Here is an 18,653-nt window from a genome sequence, read left to right on the forward strand (position 1 = left end):
TGCCTTTAGAAACAAGGTGTATTGCAAAGTTGTTTCTCTCCATATGGATTATTAAGGGAAATACGACTAAACAAAACAGCTAATATACTTTTACCTAGGCTTTTATGTTGTTCTGATCTGTGGGATATCTGATGAGATTTGTCTAAGGGACATGTCTTTGCTATGAATGTTAATTCATTATTATTTATGCCAAATGCATTTGGTTTTCCACCCCTGTAGCCTACAGTCCCTTACAGGGTAAGGAGCTTTGCCTTTAGAAGGTACCACAGCTCCTCAGAAATGGAAACATACAAAAACCATGAGGGCCATGGGTCTATTGTCTTATAAGTCAGATAACATTCCAGGGTACCTGCTTGGAAAAGGATGCCCTACGAAATCTGGGCGTGAATGAGAGGCCCCCCACAGCAGTCCTCTGCCAGGGTGTGTAGTGCTCAAGCAGTAAAGTGGCTTCTCTGAGGTGCTCATTCAGTGTGAAGCAGCTGGTGCTGTCGGGACGCTATGCTCAGCATGTCCCGCCTTCTGTCATGACAGCAAGTATTTTCAGTGCCTCTCTTCCGCAGCACAGCCACAGATGACTGTAGCGTATCTTTGTTCTCCAGGCTTGATACTCTGCCCAGCTTCTCCATCCAAAGCCTACTTTGTGGAGTTCACGTTGCAGCACTCACTGTTCTCTGTCTTGCAGCAACACTGGTTCCCAGAGAACATCTGTTTTCCTGCCCCAGGAAACCCTCCTCACATTTTATAGCATCACTGCTGCATGGCACAGACACATCTTGCAGGGAAAAGACTAGTAAACATCCTACAGCCTACATTCGATTGATAGCTAAGAGCTGCTTTACACTGGAAAACAAGTGAGAGTAGAGAGCTCTCTATTCCCAGATTTGACCAGAGATCAGAGGCCACCGCAACTGTTTGATATTGCCTTTTTCTCAATCTTGTGTTTGTTCTGCCTTTTGCTTTTCCAAGAATATGTGACTCTCAGCAGTCATGTATTTTGGTTGTGTAGAACGTAACATCCAGAAACATACTGCAGGTTGTTGGAAGAAAGCATCTTCCCTAAATTATGGTAAGTGTGGAAAATGACAGCAACAAGCTGTAGGTATCAAAGTAGAGAGTCAGCTGCTGGAAAGGCCGTTTCACCTTAAAACAGGAGAAGGCTCACTTGGTGGAGACCTTAGAGCAGCCTTCCAGTACCTGAAGGGGTCCTACAACAAATCTGGAGAGGGACTTTTCACAAGGGTATGTAGTGATAGGACAAGGAGGAATGGCTTTAAACTGAAAGAGTGTGGGTTTAGATTAGATATAAGGAAGAAATTCTTTACTGTGAGGATGGTGAGATGGTGGAAGAGGTTGCCCACAGAAACTGTGGTTTTGAGCAACCTGGTCTAGAGGAAGGTGTCCCTGCCCATGGCAAGGGGATTGGAACTGGATGATCTTTAAGGTCCCTTCCAACCCAAACCATTCTATGACTCTGTGAAAACATTCTGTCAGTTCTCATACCCAAAGGTCATGGTAAAGTCATGTCCAACACACAGGTAGGATAATCCCCAAGAAAGCTTAAAACAGAAGCAGCTCAAAAAATCGAAGTATACAGAGGTGCCTGCACATGGGAAGGCAAAATTTCCTCCTAGAAATCAGAGGTGCTCCTGACCTGAACAGCAATGGGTCCTGCTGAGAGAAGGAGGGGAACAGTTTACACTGTCACATCTAAATAGTCATAACTCTTAACATTGTATTTATCTCACTCATAACAAGTGAGAATCTCGATGGAATTAAATTCATGGCAGTTTCTTGTCAGGTTTTGGTAGGGACACGGGGACTGCAGTAGCACAGTTGGAAGGCGGCCGGAGGACAGAGTTGGCAGGTTGTGATAGTGAGCATATTAAACAGGGATTCAGACAAGATGTAAAACATAATGTCATGAAAAAGGCCCTACAAAGTCAAGAGTGCCAGGAGCTATAGTAAACGCCATTAAATTAGGAACATAAATAGTAGAACAGCTCAAGATAGCAGTTTGCCAAGTATTTGTGTTAAAGCTTTAAGATAAGCACTGGGTGGCAAGTTACACTCTGAAATTATGCATTTGGCACCTTGCTAAGAAAATCCCTAGAAGTGCCACTTGTCTGGAAAGTCAGTCGAGCCCTGACAGGTATTTTAAACACCAATTCGATTACATCCGACGTTTCCGCTGAAGGTCTCATGAAAGCTAAATATCTGAGTTTAGAAATCTGGTCTTCTGTGGTGTTTACTCTCCCGAGCCAATCCCTGCAGAGAGCACTGGCTGCAAGGACAGCACAGCTGGAGCGAGAAGTGAGGGGCTGGGGCACTGGGGAGATGGTTTGGGGCAAAATCAGTAAGCATTTCCAGTGTGCACTGCAGAAAGAAGCAAGAAGGGATGTTACTGGGGAGGGGCGAGCAGGAGTGTGGGTGAGAGAGGGAGACCTGCGCTGTGCATCGTCCTGTCCGTAATCCACATCACCAAACACTCATTCGGTTATCAGAAATGTTTCAGAGCCCTTGAGATTAATGGCTGGTGCCATGTAAACAGAGCCTTATATTGGGAAGACGGAGTTACTGGCAGTGTAGTGCACAGGCAGGCTCCTGTCCCGTACATACACTCCCAGCCATCCCCAAAGAAAAGTCACAGGATGGGCAACAGTCTGAAAGCCGTAGTTGCTTTTGTGCCCTCCAACAAGTGCCAGAAGTACCTCCTGGAAGACCTAGAAGAGATGCCAGTGGATAAAATGGTGGATCTGAGCGGCAGCCAGCTGAGGCGGCTGCCTCTGCACATTTGCTCTTTTAGGGAACTGGTTAAGCTGTACTTGAGTGACAACAACCTGAACCATCTGCCTCCGGAACTGGAGCAGCTGCAAAACCTGCAGATCCTGGCGCTGGACTTCAACAACTTCAAAGTGCTCCCCCTGGTCGTGTGCACGCTGAAGCAGCTGTGCATCCTCTACCTGGGCAACAACAAGCTCTGCAGCCTGCCTCTCGAGCTCCGGCTCCTGCAGAACCTCAAGACCCTCTGGATAGAGTCGAACTGCCTGCAGTGCCTGCCCGAGGTGGTGTGTGAGCTGACTCTGCTCAAGACCTTGCATGCTGGCTCCAATGCGCTGCGCACGCTCCCCACACAGCTGCGGTGCCTGCAGGAGCTGCGCACCATCTGGCTGTCGGGCAACCTGCTGTCTGAGTTCCCCACTGTGCTCCTGGACATGCCTTTCCTGGAGGTGATCGATGTGGATCGCAACTCCATCCGGTTCTTCCCCAGCTTGGCTCACCTCCCTGGTCTGAAGTTGGTGATCTACGACCATAACCCTTGCAGGAACGCACCCAAAGTGGCCAAAGGAGTTCGCAGGGTGGGGAGGTGGTCAGAGGAGACTCCTGAACCTCGAAAGCGGTCTGGGGCAGTGGTAGAAATCCCACTTGATGAGAGACCATCGCCACCTCCTGCCATCAAGACTGAGCTGGAAGTCGAGCCCTGCTGATGCTCCAGCTGCCCACTCTGGCAAAGGTGGCAGTGCACTCACGCCACCACCCAGCCTCTACTTCTTTCTCCCTTGCTTGTTGGCATCCCGGGAGCCCCACGCTGCCTTGCTAGTCTTCAGGATAGGTGCACCAGCTTGAAGCTAAATGAGAGCAAAACCCTCTTGTACAGTCACCCCTTTTGCACAGCACCCAGCACTCTCTAGAGCAAAGACTTCATCCTTTTCCCCCTCCACCCATGTGGGGACCACTGAGATGGCAGCAAAGATGAGACAATTCAGATGTTTTCCATAGGTAGACTGTACAGAGTATGAATGGACTTGCTACTCTTCACCCATGGGCTTGCCCTTCTCCCCTCCACCTTGCTGAGGTGTCCGAGCTCAGCTGGATGCCACTGTTCAAGGTGGTTGCTGCTGAGTCACTGCTGTAAAGTAAGCATACCATCTGTCTCAAATGTCTTATCTGAAACACGGGAACAGCTTGGAGGTTTCCCTCCCTGCTGCATGGGAAGCAGTAGCAGAGCCCTGGCTGTGCTATCAAGGAAACAGCGCGTACGTACCAGCAAGCTCTCCTCTTCCCAGTGCAGCCTTCTTCCTGGAAAATTTGCCACCACCCTTGTTTTGTTATTGCCAAGCAGCATTTGAAATGATGGTGAGGAAACCAACAGGCTTTGCTGCTAGTTTCTGTTACCAACAACGCTACCGTTAAGGGCAGCTCTACACACCAAGTTCTCATGCAGTAGCAAAGAAGAAAATCAAAGCCTGACTAAAACAGAAACACCGCAACAGCTGCAAAGGTAAACTTGCACAAATAAAGCCCTGGGCTGGGAGCCTGCTGTTACAGGCTTGCACAGAACTTGAAGCTGGGGCAAACTTCATTCCGATGATTTCAGCTGGGTATTTCTCCAGCTAGTAACTCAGACAAGTTCAGATCCCCTTCAAAATGCACTGAACTCTTTTTCATTGTGTAAGTATGTTTTGCTTTCATTGTGTAACACAGAAATCTGGCTCAAAATGACATTTTTAGCTTTTGATTCCACAGCACAGATCACTGAGTTTGGTAAAAGACAGCTTCTAAAGAAGGTGGGGAGCCCGTGGCGGCACAGAACAGCCACTTCCCTCTCTGCCTCACTCATCGAGTGCAACTGTCTCACCAGCGCAGCCTTCAGCAGCGGCAGTTGACTTCCCAGAACAGATTTGAGCCAGTGCCAGTTCGTGACTGCTTAATGTCATTTACATGCTTGAAAAATTATCTGGAAACACAAAGCCTCTGCTAGCACTTGCTGTCTTGTTAAATGAAGTCTGAATTTAGATCTGGCTGGCACCAATGTAGCATGTAGTCAAATTAAACAAAGTACACTAACACCTTGGTGAGTTAAAATAGCCTTCTTCAGAATTAACCAAATTCTTTCCGTATTCTTTATCTAAGCTATTTCTTCCTAGAGTAGAGAATTATTCAGCAGGAGAAATGTTTTGGGCTTTTCTAACATCCAAGTTCAACGGTTTATTTCCTATGGAACCGACCTGGTACTTCACTTGTCTGAGCGGGTGGGCAAGGTGCTTTCACTTGCTGGACAGTGGTTGTATTTCAGTGTAGCATTCCTGACACATACTGTCACTTCTGGAGATCTGAAGACGTGATCAGTTTAAGTTTGGAGGAGCGCTCTGTAAGCAGACTCGCTTTTGTTTCAGGAAACCTAATGACAAAAATGTTTGCACAGATAATTTGAAATCAATAAAGTACTCTTGCTAATTTGGCAGCCTTGCCCTGGTGTCTGCCAGGGTACTGCATTATGTTTGCAGGGCCAGGAGGGTCACAGCTGGCTCAGCTCTTGGGGTCCCCACAGAGACAGTGAATGCCTCTGCTTTTCCCTGCTTCCAGCTGTTGAGAAGGTGCTGCAAACATCATGGATTTCTTTATGAGTTGAGCATGAAGAAACTAGTCCAATTAAAAAACGCTGCCTTTGCAGCAACCACTGGAATAGGAAAGGGAGAATATAAAGACAGGCTACAGCAGACATGACAAGGGAAGAGGGGGCAAGGAATGCAATGCAGGCTGCCACATTCACCACCAACCACCCTCTAATGCAAGATTTTGTAAAGTTGGCCTGAGTTCAGTATTTCACAGATAAACACACAGAACGTTTGGTCATCTCTCCCAAACTGCACCTCCCCCTCAGCAGAACTCCTACCTACATAAAATTTCTAGGGTAAAAAGCTGTAAAATCTCTTAAGTTGTAGTTCTGGGCACTAAATTCCTCTTCAGCTTTTTCTCTTCCTTTTATCATCAAAAAATGATTAACCCCCCAGTATCACCAGAAAAACGTAGCATTTAACTTCAGAACCTATTTCTAGGATCCCAACTCAAGGCCCCTACAGAAAGACTGGAATAAACTGCTCTCACTGAATGCACACCAGGCCAAACCAAACCAGTGAGTTACAGCAGCCCAAAAGGCTAGTTACCCTTTGTGCTGCTGACTGAAGCATCGAGGACCGAGGGTGTGCGCTGCAGCTGTCTGAATGGAACTGCCCTTCTTGCTTCTACACACAGACAACTTTGATGAGTATGATTTTTTATTTATTTCCATGTATTTTAAGTGGAACGTGGAGAGGAACAGAAGGAAAGAGGGTTGTAGAAAGCCCCTGATTTACTTGAAAGTGAATTATTCCCCACAACATATAGAAACTGAAATAAGTTAAAACCAACTGAAGTCAGTTATTTCATGCTATTGATGGAGATCTGCTCTTTTCAAGCTTCTGTTCCACAACCTCACAGGAAACAGATCATTAAAAAAAAGCTACTAGGTGAGATCTGGTCCACACATCCTCACTGTGTTCATCCGGTACTGAAGAAAATTTAACATGGGCGATTGTCTGGTACGCGTTTTCTGGGGAGAAAAAAGAAATCAGAAAATTCCTCACACACACTGATGTCCACCAGCCTCCCCACCTACACTCATTTTTAAGTTGATATTTTGTGATAAGTGCTTATCTCACAGCACAAAAGGCAGCATCATCTCAAGGCTAATACATCACCTCTGACCAAAGCAAAAAACCCTGCAACTCACAAAGTAGTGCAGACCACCTGGAAGCAGGCATGCTCAGGATAACCTGCCTACAAGAGGCATTTCTTCCTGAACTTTTTAACAAATGTGGTTTTGCTTTAGCCACAGATTTTACTTTAGAAGCAGCTGGCATTTCAGTGCAGTTCTTCCCAAAAGAAAAAAGCAAAGCAGCATGATCCCTCACATTTTAGCCACTTCTGCAAATGTTTTACTGCTGTTTATGGCACATGAGTAGCTGGTGATCCAAGATTAACTAGGCACTGCTCAGGCATGCTAATTTAAGTGCACTGATGGCTCAAAAGGCCTGTTTATACTGCTAACACAAAAAAATCCCCCTCATGTAACATGAACGTTAGCGTATCAGATGTCAGTCTTCATTACAAATGGAAATATTTCTAGAACAAGACTTTTCTGCAGTTACTCTTCCACAGAAGGTTGCTCAATACTACTATAACTGACCATGCAGACACTCAGTCCATACCTTGGTGCTGCTTTAATAATGTCATCTACACGAAGAATCATTTCTGCTGCTTCAGCTGCGCTCAGCAAAACTTGTCTCTTAACTTGGAAACTTTCTGTTACTCCCAAGGCTGCCATGTCTCCAATGGTACCCTCTCTCATATCTGGAAGGAGAGACAGATTAAGAACGTGTTTGTTTGTTTTTAACTTGTGCGTTTTTTTAAGGAAATTACAGGGAAGCTGGCAGTATGGTAACATCACCTGCTCAAATGAATGACATTAATACTAAGGAAAGTATTTAAAGTCTTTTACTTCAAGGGTCCTGATTTAAGCCTAACATGTTGCAATTATATAAAAAAAAATTATTTTAAATCAATACCTTTCTTTTTAAGCTTCATGTAACTAAACTCAATAAGAGTGAGGAAAGTCTTTTTTGCAGGTGGAGCCCATCCCCTTGAAAAACAAAGCATTTCACTCTATCGTGAAAAGTTTAGTAGAATGGTAAAGGACTGTAAGCGCAGGCCAAGCTCTGTGCAAAGCAAACAGAAATCAGCGTACTTCCAACTGAATGTATCAAAGACAAGTGAGCAAGTTTAATAAGCCTCACTGCCCTACCAAATAGCAGTTCAGTAACAGAAGTAATATGAAGCCTCTTACCAAGTCCGTAAGTAGTCTTCCCTTCACTGTGAGCAGCTCTGAGCTGAGCAACCAAATCTGCACTGTCATAGCCAGCATTGTCAGCTATTATTGTTGGGATCTATGGGGAGAAACACAGGTTGGTTTTAATTTATGCAGGGCCTGATCTCTAGTAAATATGAAACACACTTTGATATTACTATTTACTGTTCAGTTTCAAGAACAGGAAGTTTGAAAAGTATGGCAGACGTACAGCTATCAGAAGATAGAGAAAAAGAAAAAAAAAAAAAAAACAAACCAAAAACCAAAAAAAAACCCCACCAAACTACTTCTCTAAGGATTTTGCTTAAAACCTTGTTATAAGAGAGTATCTGAGAGGACAGGATCATGTTAGCAGTTTTTTCAGTTCTTTTTACGTGGGGAGAATGAAATCTGTCTATTTCAGACTACAACTGGAGACATGGTTTCATTTTACGAACAGGAGCTTGCTGGTAAGCATTAACCACTTGATCATTCTGTTCATCGTGTAAGTGACAGGAGTGCAAATTGAAGGTGCTGGCTCAAGAAGTAACGCCAAGTCTTACCATGCTTTTTCATTTTCTTGGCAGAAATGTTTTCCTATGGTCTTTTATTTCCTAAGAAAGGCTTTCCCTAGATTAAATAACAGGAAGGCATTTTTTCTTCCCTCAAATTGATAGCCTGTTAGCACAATAATATTCTATAAACATTTCGTGTGATGCATCTTCTAGGAAGTAAGAGTAAACTCCAATGCAAGTCTGGAAACTTCTAGATAGTACTAGAGCATGAATACAATCAAATAGCACTAGAGTATCAAGAGAATGGAAAGGCTGCTCTTTCATAAACCAGTTGGCACAAAAAAATCTCAGCTTATTCAGCTGACATTTCTGCTGCACTTTTAGCCTTGCAGGTTAAGAGGAGGAAGAACCACTTAAAAGAGAGCTAGCATTAAACATTCAGAATTCTGTAACATGCAGCATTATTAACATACCAATACTTATTTTCTAAGAGAGAAACCAGCAAGTTTTCCCATTTGTTCATCCAAGTTGTGTTGCTAAATTTCACTTTTTTACTTTTAGACAACCAAAACTTTGAAAGAGAAACAACTATCTGATGCCAGAAGTTCATAAGTTTGATGAAACTTTATGTCTATTAATCCAAGCAATCTGACCGAACAAACTTACCATTCGTAAGGCTTTAGCAAAGGACTCCATTGCAACAGACTCTTTGCCAGGTGTTCTGATGGCAAGTTCTGCAACAGCATTAGCCATCAGCATCTCTGAACAACCTAGTCATTAAAGACACATAGATGTTGATGTCTGACTTGAACAGTATTACACAATGCATATCATACACAAAGAATCTAATATTCACCTCCACCATACACAGTTCTAGTGTCTTTCACGGTCTGGGCAAGAACACAGAGAGCATCATGCAAAGACCTCTCTGCTTCATCTAGAATCTGCTGTGTTGCTCCACGCAAAACTATGGTGCAAGCTTCACCTAAAAAGTGCAAATGCAAAAAGATTAAAAAAAAACCAAACCAACACACGAAAAAAGAGGCATTTGTAACAGTTTTGCTATCACTGCAGTCAAGTTCTACACAGATCAGTTTCGGGGGAAAAAGGAAGCATGATGGCATTTCACAGATAGAATGAAATTATGTACACTATGCTATCACATCAGTGGTAAAACTCTTACCCATGGCCACTCCAGAGAAATGAATGAGCTTATCTTCTCCAATCATGACTTCCTCAATAAGCTTGCAGCTTCCTAGTTTTACTAGCTCAGGGTGATCAAAGGTTGATGCAATTTCACCACCTACAAATGTAAGATCATACTGAAGTTAGAGCTTATATTGAAGACATCCGTTCAGGCAAGATTTAACCTGGGGGGATGAGGGGTTATGAAAACAAACAACAAACAAAACACTATTCATAACTTCCCAGGTTTAAATTAATAATACTGATAAGCCAAATTTTTCCAATGTCAGTATATGGTACCAGAAACCACCTACTTCCTTAACAAACCAGTATTTTGTTTCACATCAGAAAAATTACAATAGCTGTAATGCTTTTGAAGTTCTGTCTGGATAAGAGACTAAACATTAATCTTTGCCAGTATTAAAATGTCAATCAGTTTAAAGTTTTAATAGCATTTATTGATATAGTATTAATAAACTACTAGGTCAAGTTTTTTTATGTTTTTAAACTTGAGCTTGTGCCAGTATTTATCTTGCCTGCCTGATGATGGCTGAGAACCACTAGCCACCACTCTCCTCAATAACAAGTGTCATGCAGTGTTGTAGCAGCAATATTATGCACTATTTGTAAACTCCCATATTGTAAACAAAACTGATATTACAAAGACCAAAATGCCTCTGAACAGAATATTGTTCTAGTACTTTGCTATTCCTATTAAAAAACCATTTACATGTATTCACTCTCAATCTATGCTCAATTATTCCACATTGGCTTGCAGCACTGCTGTAGCTGTAGCAGTACAAGGGAAGACAAGATTTGTAGTAGAGAGTTTATGCTTACTAAAAGCCTGTCTATTGTTTTCAGCTATACTATCTGATCCAGTGTGGTCTGATATGGTCCATTTGCTCTGCCTACAAAATTTGATTTGAATTTGTTCTGGAACATAAGCAGCATTCCTCTCAATCAAGCATTTGCCTGTGTCAATGAGTCCTCAGACAGTTACACACAACTGCTATTTCAGCTGTGCTAAGCTAAAAAAGTCAGCATATTTTCCTTTCTCCCTGCAAAGCAAGTTCTTCATTCTCATGAAGATTTTCACAATAAGCTTTTAGTAACATTCCAGTTAACTATCTCTAACTTCAGCAACAAGAATCAACTGCAGCATTCCAGATGTTTCATTTTCACTGGTTATCAGAATCACATTTACACTGACCACTACTAAAAATATCCAGGTTGTTTGTGTTATTTGAAGCCCACCTCAAGATGATAACTCAGGCCCACGTTTTTAACAAGGGATGACCATTGTTACAATCAAACAACAGGTATTTATTAACCAGATGGCATGCATTAACTAGTGGATTCATCTTCTTATGCTTTCTATCGCTAAGTTTAATCTTTTCTCTAGAAAATAAATATTTCAGAAGCTTATCAAGCAGGTACTTAACTGAAAGTACTTCTAAAATATGAAAGAAAATTACTAACTGGCACTACTATCTGGATAAATTAAATTCCATAGTTCACATTATGATCCTTTACTCACAGTTACTAGAGAAAAAAAAAGTATGTTTAAATTATTATGCAGGAGGGATCCAGAATCAAAACAGACAGTTTATGTGTGAAGTATAACATACTAAATATAGAAACTGAGTTACCTGCTTCTAAAAAAAATACTGACAGTTATATAGGAGTTGATAAATCAACAAAGTAATTTCAAAGTTACTTATGGCCAATTTCATATTGTATTTAAAGCTCTATAAAATAAAGCTTATTTGGAGTACTTTTCACATTCACAAATGTGCTTAATAATAAAAACTACAATTAAGTGATGACACATTAACATTTACTAAAGATCAAACAAATAATGTGCCTTTTCAAGTTTCATACAAGATACTCCACATACCTGTAACAAGAGCCAGACGTTCGACACCAGCAAAGTCTGCGTGTTCAATAGCCATGACACCAGCAGCTCCAAAGAGCTGTTCAGGGTAGTTGTAGATCAACTGCCTACAATTAGAACACAGACACATCTTCCCATTACACATGCGAAAAACCAGAGTAACTAAAGGACACCTGATTCTCAGTACCACGGTCACGCAACAGGTTTCTGAAAACTACGAAAGCAGTCAACATTTGAGACACCTACCACACATGGAATGTTGCACCATACAGAAGCAAAAGCATTGACAGAAAAATACACAAAGCAAAAAAAAAGAAAAAAAATTGAAGTAATGTCTTTAATTCCTTCACCAGTATAAAATCCAAACAGTTTACAAATCTGGGAACAACAAATGGCCAATCTTGTAACATATACAAATAGCAGATCACAGCGAAGAGTACGTGTTCCCTTATTAATACGTATCTCCATCTCAACAAAGCAGCCACCTAAAGCTCAATGGCCAATGCCCATTCAGGAGTGTTATGCCAGATTATTTTTCCATTCCAAATTAAAGACTGAGTGTTGTAGAAATTCAGCAGGAGCTGCAAGATGTTGTCTCCAGCAAGAAAGGTGTTTCTAATCTACCTTCAAAGTGACAAATGGCACTGCTGAGAAGATACCTTCTATCCCAGAACCATATGGCCTTGGCCTTTATCATACATATCCTCAGGGGTAATTAACTGGCTGACATTTACAGTATCTGATGTGATGTTGATCTACAGTATAAGAAGTCAATTTTATCAGGGAATATATTTGAAAGTCAAAAGTCAATCTAACTGCAGCACCACTAGCCTGGTTACAGTGACTGATGCTACCTGAGCTTCCTTAGGGCAATCACCCGTGTTCCAAGCATACTGGATAGCAGCAGTGGAGCTAAGGATTTTCTGAATACTTTAAAGGATTCTTCCATCAATTTGCCAACAGGACTCCTGACTCTAGGACTCTCTATCTGTACCGTGTTCAATGGAAAGAGTCCTCATTTTGCCTGAAGTAGAATGCAATGTGTGTGAAACACGACATAGATGGAGGAGCTTTAAGATTCATCAGTCTGTCAATGGTTCTTACAGATGTTTAACACAAATTTATAAGGTGAGTTATAAGATGCACCATGTCTTGAAGGAGTAAATTTTTGCTTCTGTGGAAAACAGTGCCACATGTACAACTTTGTGACTCTCCCCTTTTTCCAAGAAAGGACATACCTGTTAATAAAGCAGTTTATTCCATGCTTCAGAATACTCTCAACCTTCTCCTTCATTTTTTCTTTTTCTGCCTGTTCTATTTCTGCCACTTTTGCTGCAGAGTCCACTCTAACACGAGAGCCAAAAATCTAAATCAAAGAAAACAAAGAATTCAGTCTAAAAATGAAGTTAATTTATAAAAACATTGTTTCACAACAGTAGCTGAGTCCCATACCTTAATTTTGTCTGTATCCATACCAGTATTTGCAATTAGAATCTTTGCATTTTCAATTCTTTTTGGCTGATTTACACCAATCTTCTTGTCGAGTAAAAAGCCTGTCGTAACAGAAAGGCCTTGTAAGACTTAAAAAGGAGAGCAATTAATTTAAATTATTATAAAACCCCCTCATATTTACTATTCAATTTAATAATAACATAGCACTGTTTTCTAGAACAGATTTGTTCCTAGAACAAATTTAACAGCTTAATTTCTCAAGCATGCCTTCAGCCAACACACAGACTTACCCTCATCTAAGTAGGAATCAGCCAAACTTCCACCAAGTTTCTTAATGACATGGATAGCCTCCAAATTACCAGAACCTTTCAATCTAAGGACAGCTTCTACAGCTAACTTGACAAAGTGATCTTTATGATGAGTAAGTAATTTGGATGAAAGGGTCGTCCCTGCAATGTTCATCAAATCTTCACGGAACTTCATTTCATCATCACTAAAATAAAGGCAGTACAGTTAAAGTGGAAAGTCTGAAAGCTTTAATTATCATTAACCTATCACTGTAAGTCTCTCCCTGCTTCCTGTTGCCTGTGTCTATGGGCACCATGTTCTATTTTGAGGAATGATACACAAAATCCAGGTTCCAAAATATAACCTTGCACTTGAAATTTCAATTAGGAAAACCTTTGCATTCAGCTTTAGAAAAATCTGTACTCTCAAAGTGTTGGGTAAAGCAAACAGTCACATTTAAAATCAGAGCATGAAACCTGAAATAACAGCTCAGATTTCTGCTCTAAGGAGCAACTTACTCCTTGTATTTAGTTTCTGTACATCATAACTAATTTTAAATCATTTCATAAAGCAGCTTATAAAGGAAAAAAAAAAAAAAAAGCCTTTCTTAACTGTTACAACTTACAAATTCAGCCTTCACACTACTTAAAAGAAAGCAAAGAACTTCCCAGTGGTATATAATTCTTAGTGATGCTTTAGTCCTGACCGTTTTATAAAGATCTACAGCAAATGTACATTACTAACCCATGATCCACAGCTGCTTTCAAAAGTGCCTCTCTTGAAGCTTTTGTGGCTGCTCTCCAGCCTGCAATAATGGTCTGAGGATGAATCTTCTTCGAAATCAGTAATTCTGCCTCCTATTTAAATGAAATAAATAATCAGTCTTTTTCCCCCAAGGTACACTTACACTAACTATGAAAGACACTTCCAAATAATAAGAAAATTCTGAATGGCAGTGAAAACCAGAGAGCTGTAACAACGAAATGAAAGTCACCCTACTGGCAGCTTTGTTTCCAATCTAGGCAAATACAATTTGCCCTTGGAATACTGACAAGAAGTCTGATTAACGAAAAAAACCCAACCAGACATAGACTTCAAAATAGCTATCTTTAGCTTCATGTTTGAGATCAGTTTCCTGTTCACTTAAAGCTGCAACTTAAAGTGTAGTTGGAAAAACAAACATCTACAAACTCCCTTTTTGAGAGGAACTTGGTAAGCAGACAGATTGTTTCTCTGATGCTTTTGATCACAGCTTCTGGATCTGAGATGATCAGATTACTGGCACAGCTCCGCTAACAAGAATTCCTCACTTCTGAAGTCTCTTTCATAGTAATTTCGAATTTAGAGTTTGGCAGTATAAGCTTTTATGTAAATATGAAAACCATACAGAATTTAAAGGAACATTATTTAAGGAAACTTAATAATAATTTAAGGAAATATAATAATAATAATTTAAGAAATTAAAGGATAAATTCAAGTCTTGTGCACAGAACATGCCTTTTTTTTTTCCTCTCTCAATGATGTTACGGAAAAGGATTTCAGAGGCGTGAATGTCACAACTAAGCAGTGCTGCATGCTGCTCAGTGCAACATCCAAGAAGTGACCCATGAGGGATACTGCTCTGTTTCACTTACATACTAAAGGAAAAGAAAATAATTTTCTAAAATGTACCACGTTAAAATACTAGTGAATTTGTAAATGGCAATATAAGAAATAATAAAATATTTTTTATATATATTTGATGACACAATACCTAAATTGGTTTTTTTCCCATATCAATTTCAATAGCAATGGAGCAAGGTATTCCTATACTTAGGGAGCCCTCTTCATAAACATCAAACACCACACCTCCCATTGATACCACAGGAGCACATTGCCAAATAGAAACACATATGAAAAACTGTAATACATCACCCTCAGTAATTCAGCTGCCAACACCGTGACAGATGTAGTCCCATCGCCAACTTCATCATCTTGAACCTTTGACATATCTAAAGAAGGAAATCTCTGCGGTAATGTTTTGATTCAAAATACCACGCTCACCAGTACCAGCTTCAGATACAATCACTTTCACTTCACATTTGTTTGGAGAAGAAAAAAGAATCTTATTCTTTGATAGTTTAAAAAGGTCACTCTGTAAGTCACAGAAAAGCCTGTGCAGATCAAATTCAGCATCCTCCAACTTCCTGCTCTTTACTTGCAACCTAGGCACCAGTTCCAGCATGGTGATGGTCAAGAGCTACTCCTCTCTCTCCCCATTCCTAAAGATAGTCACTAAAAGGAAGCAAGGTTGGATAGAAGTTCTAAGGTATCCATACTGGATCAGAGAATATAATAGCCATGTATGCTGCATGAACTGCTGATACAGAAGGACCCAGCAAACATGATACCATTAAGAAACTTGACACTGAATTAGTTGTTCAGTGTCCTGCTTCAAACTAGAAGTTGAGCACTGGCACGCTACGACAGTCCTTTACAAAGGTAAGCTGTCCTGAGTACAATGTTGATTAAGTGATAAAAAGAGATTTACATCAGGGAGAACCTGAGAGACCCTCTGTACTCCAGTAGATTTCTGTTCCAAATTTTCCCAGTGAAAAAGGGGGACACAGTTTTCTTTTGTCTGACTCCTGGAACAAACCAGGGCTGAGAGAAAATGAGACACCAGAACAGTTTTGCAAGAGCAGCATATACCTCAATTTTACTTTTGCAGAGTTCCACAACTCTTGCAACACCTTGGCCTCCTTACTTCAGGAATCCTGCCCCTGCTTCTATTTTTCACATTATTTAAGAAAAGCTAATTCTAAGCACAAAAGAACCCTGCAATAACAAAGTTACAAATGAAAAAATGCCAAGTACTGCAATGACAAGCCATTAAAAACTCACCAACCAAGACCTTGGCAGCTGGGTTGTCAACTCCAATAGCTTTCAGGATGGTTGCACCATCATTGGTAACTGTTACTGTGCTAACTCTCCCAGTACTTAGAAGAATCTTGTCCTACAAGATTCAAGATTTAGAAAACCGCTTGAAAACGTACTGCAACTATTAAAACTAAATTAACAGGTACAACTACTGAGAATTTGCAGCTGACTTACCATGCCTTTAGGCCCCAGAGTGCTCTTGACCAGGTCACCAATAGCAATGGCACCAACAAAGGATGACTGAAATGAAAGCAAATATACCTTAGAGAATGATGTATTTCTACTTTAACACAATAATTATATGCTAGCACATAATTTGCAAGGTGACATCTTAACCCAACCCTTCCAAAGCCACACTTCTTTCAGGAGAGCCTAGGGTGAAGTTTCTTGAACTGATACATTTTTATAACCAGATCAAATATACTGAATTCCCACAGAAACCATAAAAGCCTGTCTCACAGGCAAGAGAAATGCCTCTCAATGAACACCAACCTCCAGAGCTAGAGTTACTTAGTTTCTGAACAACTCTGAAAAGTTTCTGTAATTGTTAGCAGGAACAACATTCCTCTTTCCTTCTGTTCACAGAAATACAAGAAGAAACAGTAAGAGAAAGATGAAGTTCCACATCACCATAAACTGAAAACACATTTAACAGTAAAAAAGACATGGGTTAACTACCCCAAGTATTATCAGTTTCTTAAACTTACCAGCCGAGCTGTTTCTGCCTTTTCTTCATCTGCGCCTGCCTTGAAAATGTTCACGGGAGCAAGAGAAAGGGATGCCTAAAGCAGAGTTAACACAAGAATATTCCTTCAGCTTTAATAACACTATGCATTTTAGAAACAAATTCCTGGCACTAACAATCTGAACAATTACTGCAATTATTTATTTCCATACCCCATTTGGTTTTGATAAAAGGTATATTCAGGACAAATTTACTTTGACTCTTTCTTTAAATCTACCTTGCAATCTCAATCACACGAAGAGATTACAAGACTGACTGCAATCTGCTCTTAGAGACTGCACCCCATATTGCCTGGTAAGATCTAGGTGCTTGGATGGGTGTTACCAGAACCTTACTTCATGGTCCTGTTCTGCATGGCTGTCAGACTCAAACCACCCAAAGACAGGCACCATGAGCAGAACCTAACAGAATCTTGTTAACTAATCATGCCGGGTCTTCAGTATTTGTGTTGAGTCCTAATAATTTTATTGCATTCCCACGCAAATTAATTACAGCAGCAATGCACGGACTCCTTTAAAGACCAATACTTGCAAAGACCTCAGGACCTTAACTGGATTAGGACCAAATCCTAAGACAACAAGTATTACAACCTTCTTAAGGGAGTTCGGCGACTTTTTACTTCGCTGTGTAGCCAGCTCATCACTTTTGCTACTCTGAAGTGTCCGTTACATCACTGCTTTGACAACAAAAATCAAAACGCTGCTGCGGTAGGAGGCCGCACACAAGGGGAGGGCAGCTCTCGGTCGGAGATCGAGAGCGGCCACTCACGCTCGGGGCCTCGGTGATGCCTCTCGGGGTTTTCTGGGAGATGCGAGGAAGAAGCAGAGGCTTCCATGGCGCCAGCCGCGCCACGGGCGCCTGGCACGGGCAGTCCCGGAGCCCCTCTCCTGCAGGGTGATAGGGCAGGGCGGCAGCGGACAGGAACTCGGCACGCATGCCGCCGGCCCGGCCGCGCCCTCACGGACCCTCCTCGGGCGCGCTCTAGAACCTTCCAGGCCCAACATGCCGCCACCGCCTCCTCTCCGCCTCCTCTCCCCTCCCTTCCCGCCGGCCGCGAGTGGGGCAGGGCAGAGGCCGCCCCCACGCGAGCGCCTCAGCCGCCGAGCCGGACAAAGCGCGGGAGAGGGCGCGGCCGCGGGGCCCTCGCACGTGTGTCTGCGGGGAGGCGCGGCCGCCGCCCCGCCGCACAACACCAGGCGGGCCAAAGCGCCGCTCGGCCGCGAGCTCACCATGGTGCCGGTGCTGCCGCCGACCGGGACCCCGCCAACCGCCGCTTCCAACAGAGAACCAGCGAGCGGACCCACAGCCCCCACGAGCTCCTGCCGGAACTGGCGTCAGAGGAGCCGCCGCTTCCGGCGGCGCGCGGCACGCTGGGAGCCGCAGTCCCCGTCCCGTCCCCCCCTCAGGCTGTGCAAGGCGAAGCACGGCGCGGGTGTGGCGGAGGGGGGTTCCAGGTGTTTTAAGGAGTTACGGGACTTAAAGCCATGTTGCTGCCCCCCCGCGCTGTCTAACACCGCCTCTTGCGCGGCAGCACTGTTACGGGCTCGCCCGGCAGTGCGCCGCCCTTTCTCCGAAGAGCTGCCATCTGAGCACTGTATTTCTGTACGGAGTTATTTCTGCCCCTCCGGAGGAGGTTGAAGCGGCCCCAGTTTAATTTCATCATACTCCCAGTTCGCAAACTCGTCAGAAGTATTTTAAATTAGCCGTTCCTGTCCTCCAGTGAACTTGCCAGACCGGGATATCTGCTGTTGTAGCATGCAGATCACCAATTAAAAGTAGCGAATGGGAGACAACCCCACCACAGTCCCACTCAAAACATTCTTTTTACAAGGGCATGTAGTGACAGAACAAGGGGCTTTATAAACTGAAAGGCACAGATTTATATTAGATATTACAAAGAAGCTCTTCCCTGTGAGGGTGCTGAGGCACTGGCACAGGTTGCCCAGAGGAGGTGTGGCTGCCCCAACCCTGGCAGTGTTCAAGGCCAGG

General features: G+C 42.5%; 2 protein-coding genes across 2 annotated transcripts; one reads left to right on the plus strand and one right to left on the minus strand.

The window, feature by feature from the left end:
* Window positions 1–2,648: 2,648 nt before the first annotated feature.
* Window positions 2,649–3,485, plus strand: LRRC10 (leucine rich repeat containing 10; the record flags this gene model as incomplete). Its single annotated transcript, XM_080634912.1, has 1 exon — window positions 2,649–3,485. The coding sequence occupies one exon, from the start codon at window positions 2,649–2,651 to the stop codon at window positions 3,483–3,485; it is 837 nt and encodes a 278-aa protein (XP_080491038.1).
* A 2,590-nt stretch (window positions 3,486–6,075) lies between these two features.
* Window positions 6,076–17,978, minus strand: CCT2 (chaperonin containing TCP1 subunit 2). Its single transcript, XM_080628966.1, has 16 exons — window positions 17,894–17,978; window positions 16,627–16,701; window positions 16,094–16,159; window positions 15,884–15,995; window positions 14,915–14,991; window positions 13,745–13,857; window positions 13,003–13,205; window positions 12,713–12,813; window positions 12,499–12,626; window positions 11,264–11,367; window positions 9,362–9,481; window positions 9,035–9,163; window positions 8,845–8,948; window positions 7,664–7,763; window positions 7,029–7,170; window positions 6,076–6,370 (listed from the first exon to the last, which is right to left on the minus strand). The coding sequence occupies exons 1-16, from the start codon at window positions 17,894–17,896 to the stop codon at window positions 6,340–6,342; spliced, it is 1,608 nt and encodes a 535-aa protein (XP_080485092.1). The 5' UTR covers window positions 17,897–17,978; the 3' UTR covers window positions 6,076–6,339.
* Between the last annotated feature and the right edge of the window lie 675 nt (window positions 17,979–18,653).

This window comes from Psittacula echo, assembly GCF_963264785.1.
Source record: "Psittacula echo genome assembly, chromosome: 1".
NCBI classification, from domain to species: Eukaryota; Metazoa; Chordata; class Aves; order Psittaciformes; family Psittacidae; genus Psittacula; species Psittacula echo.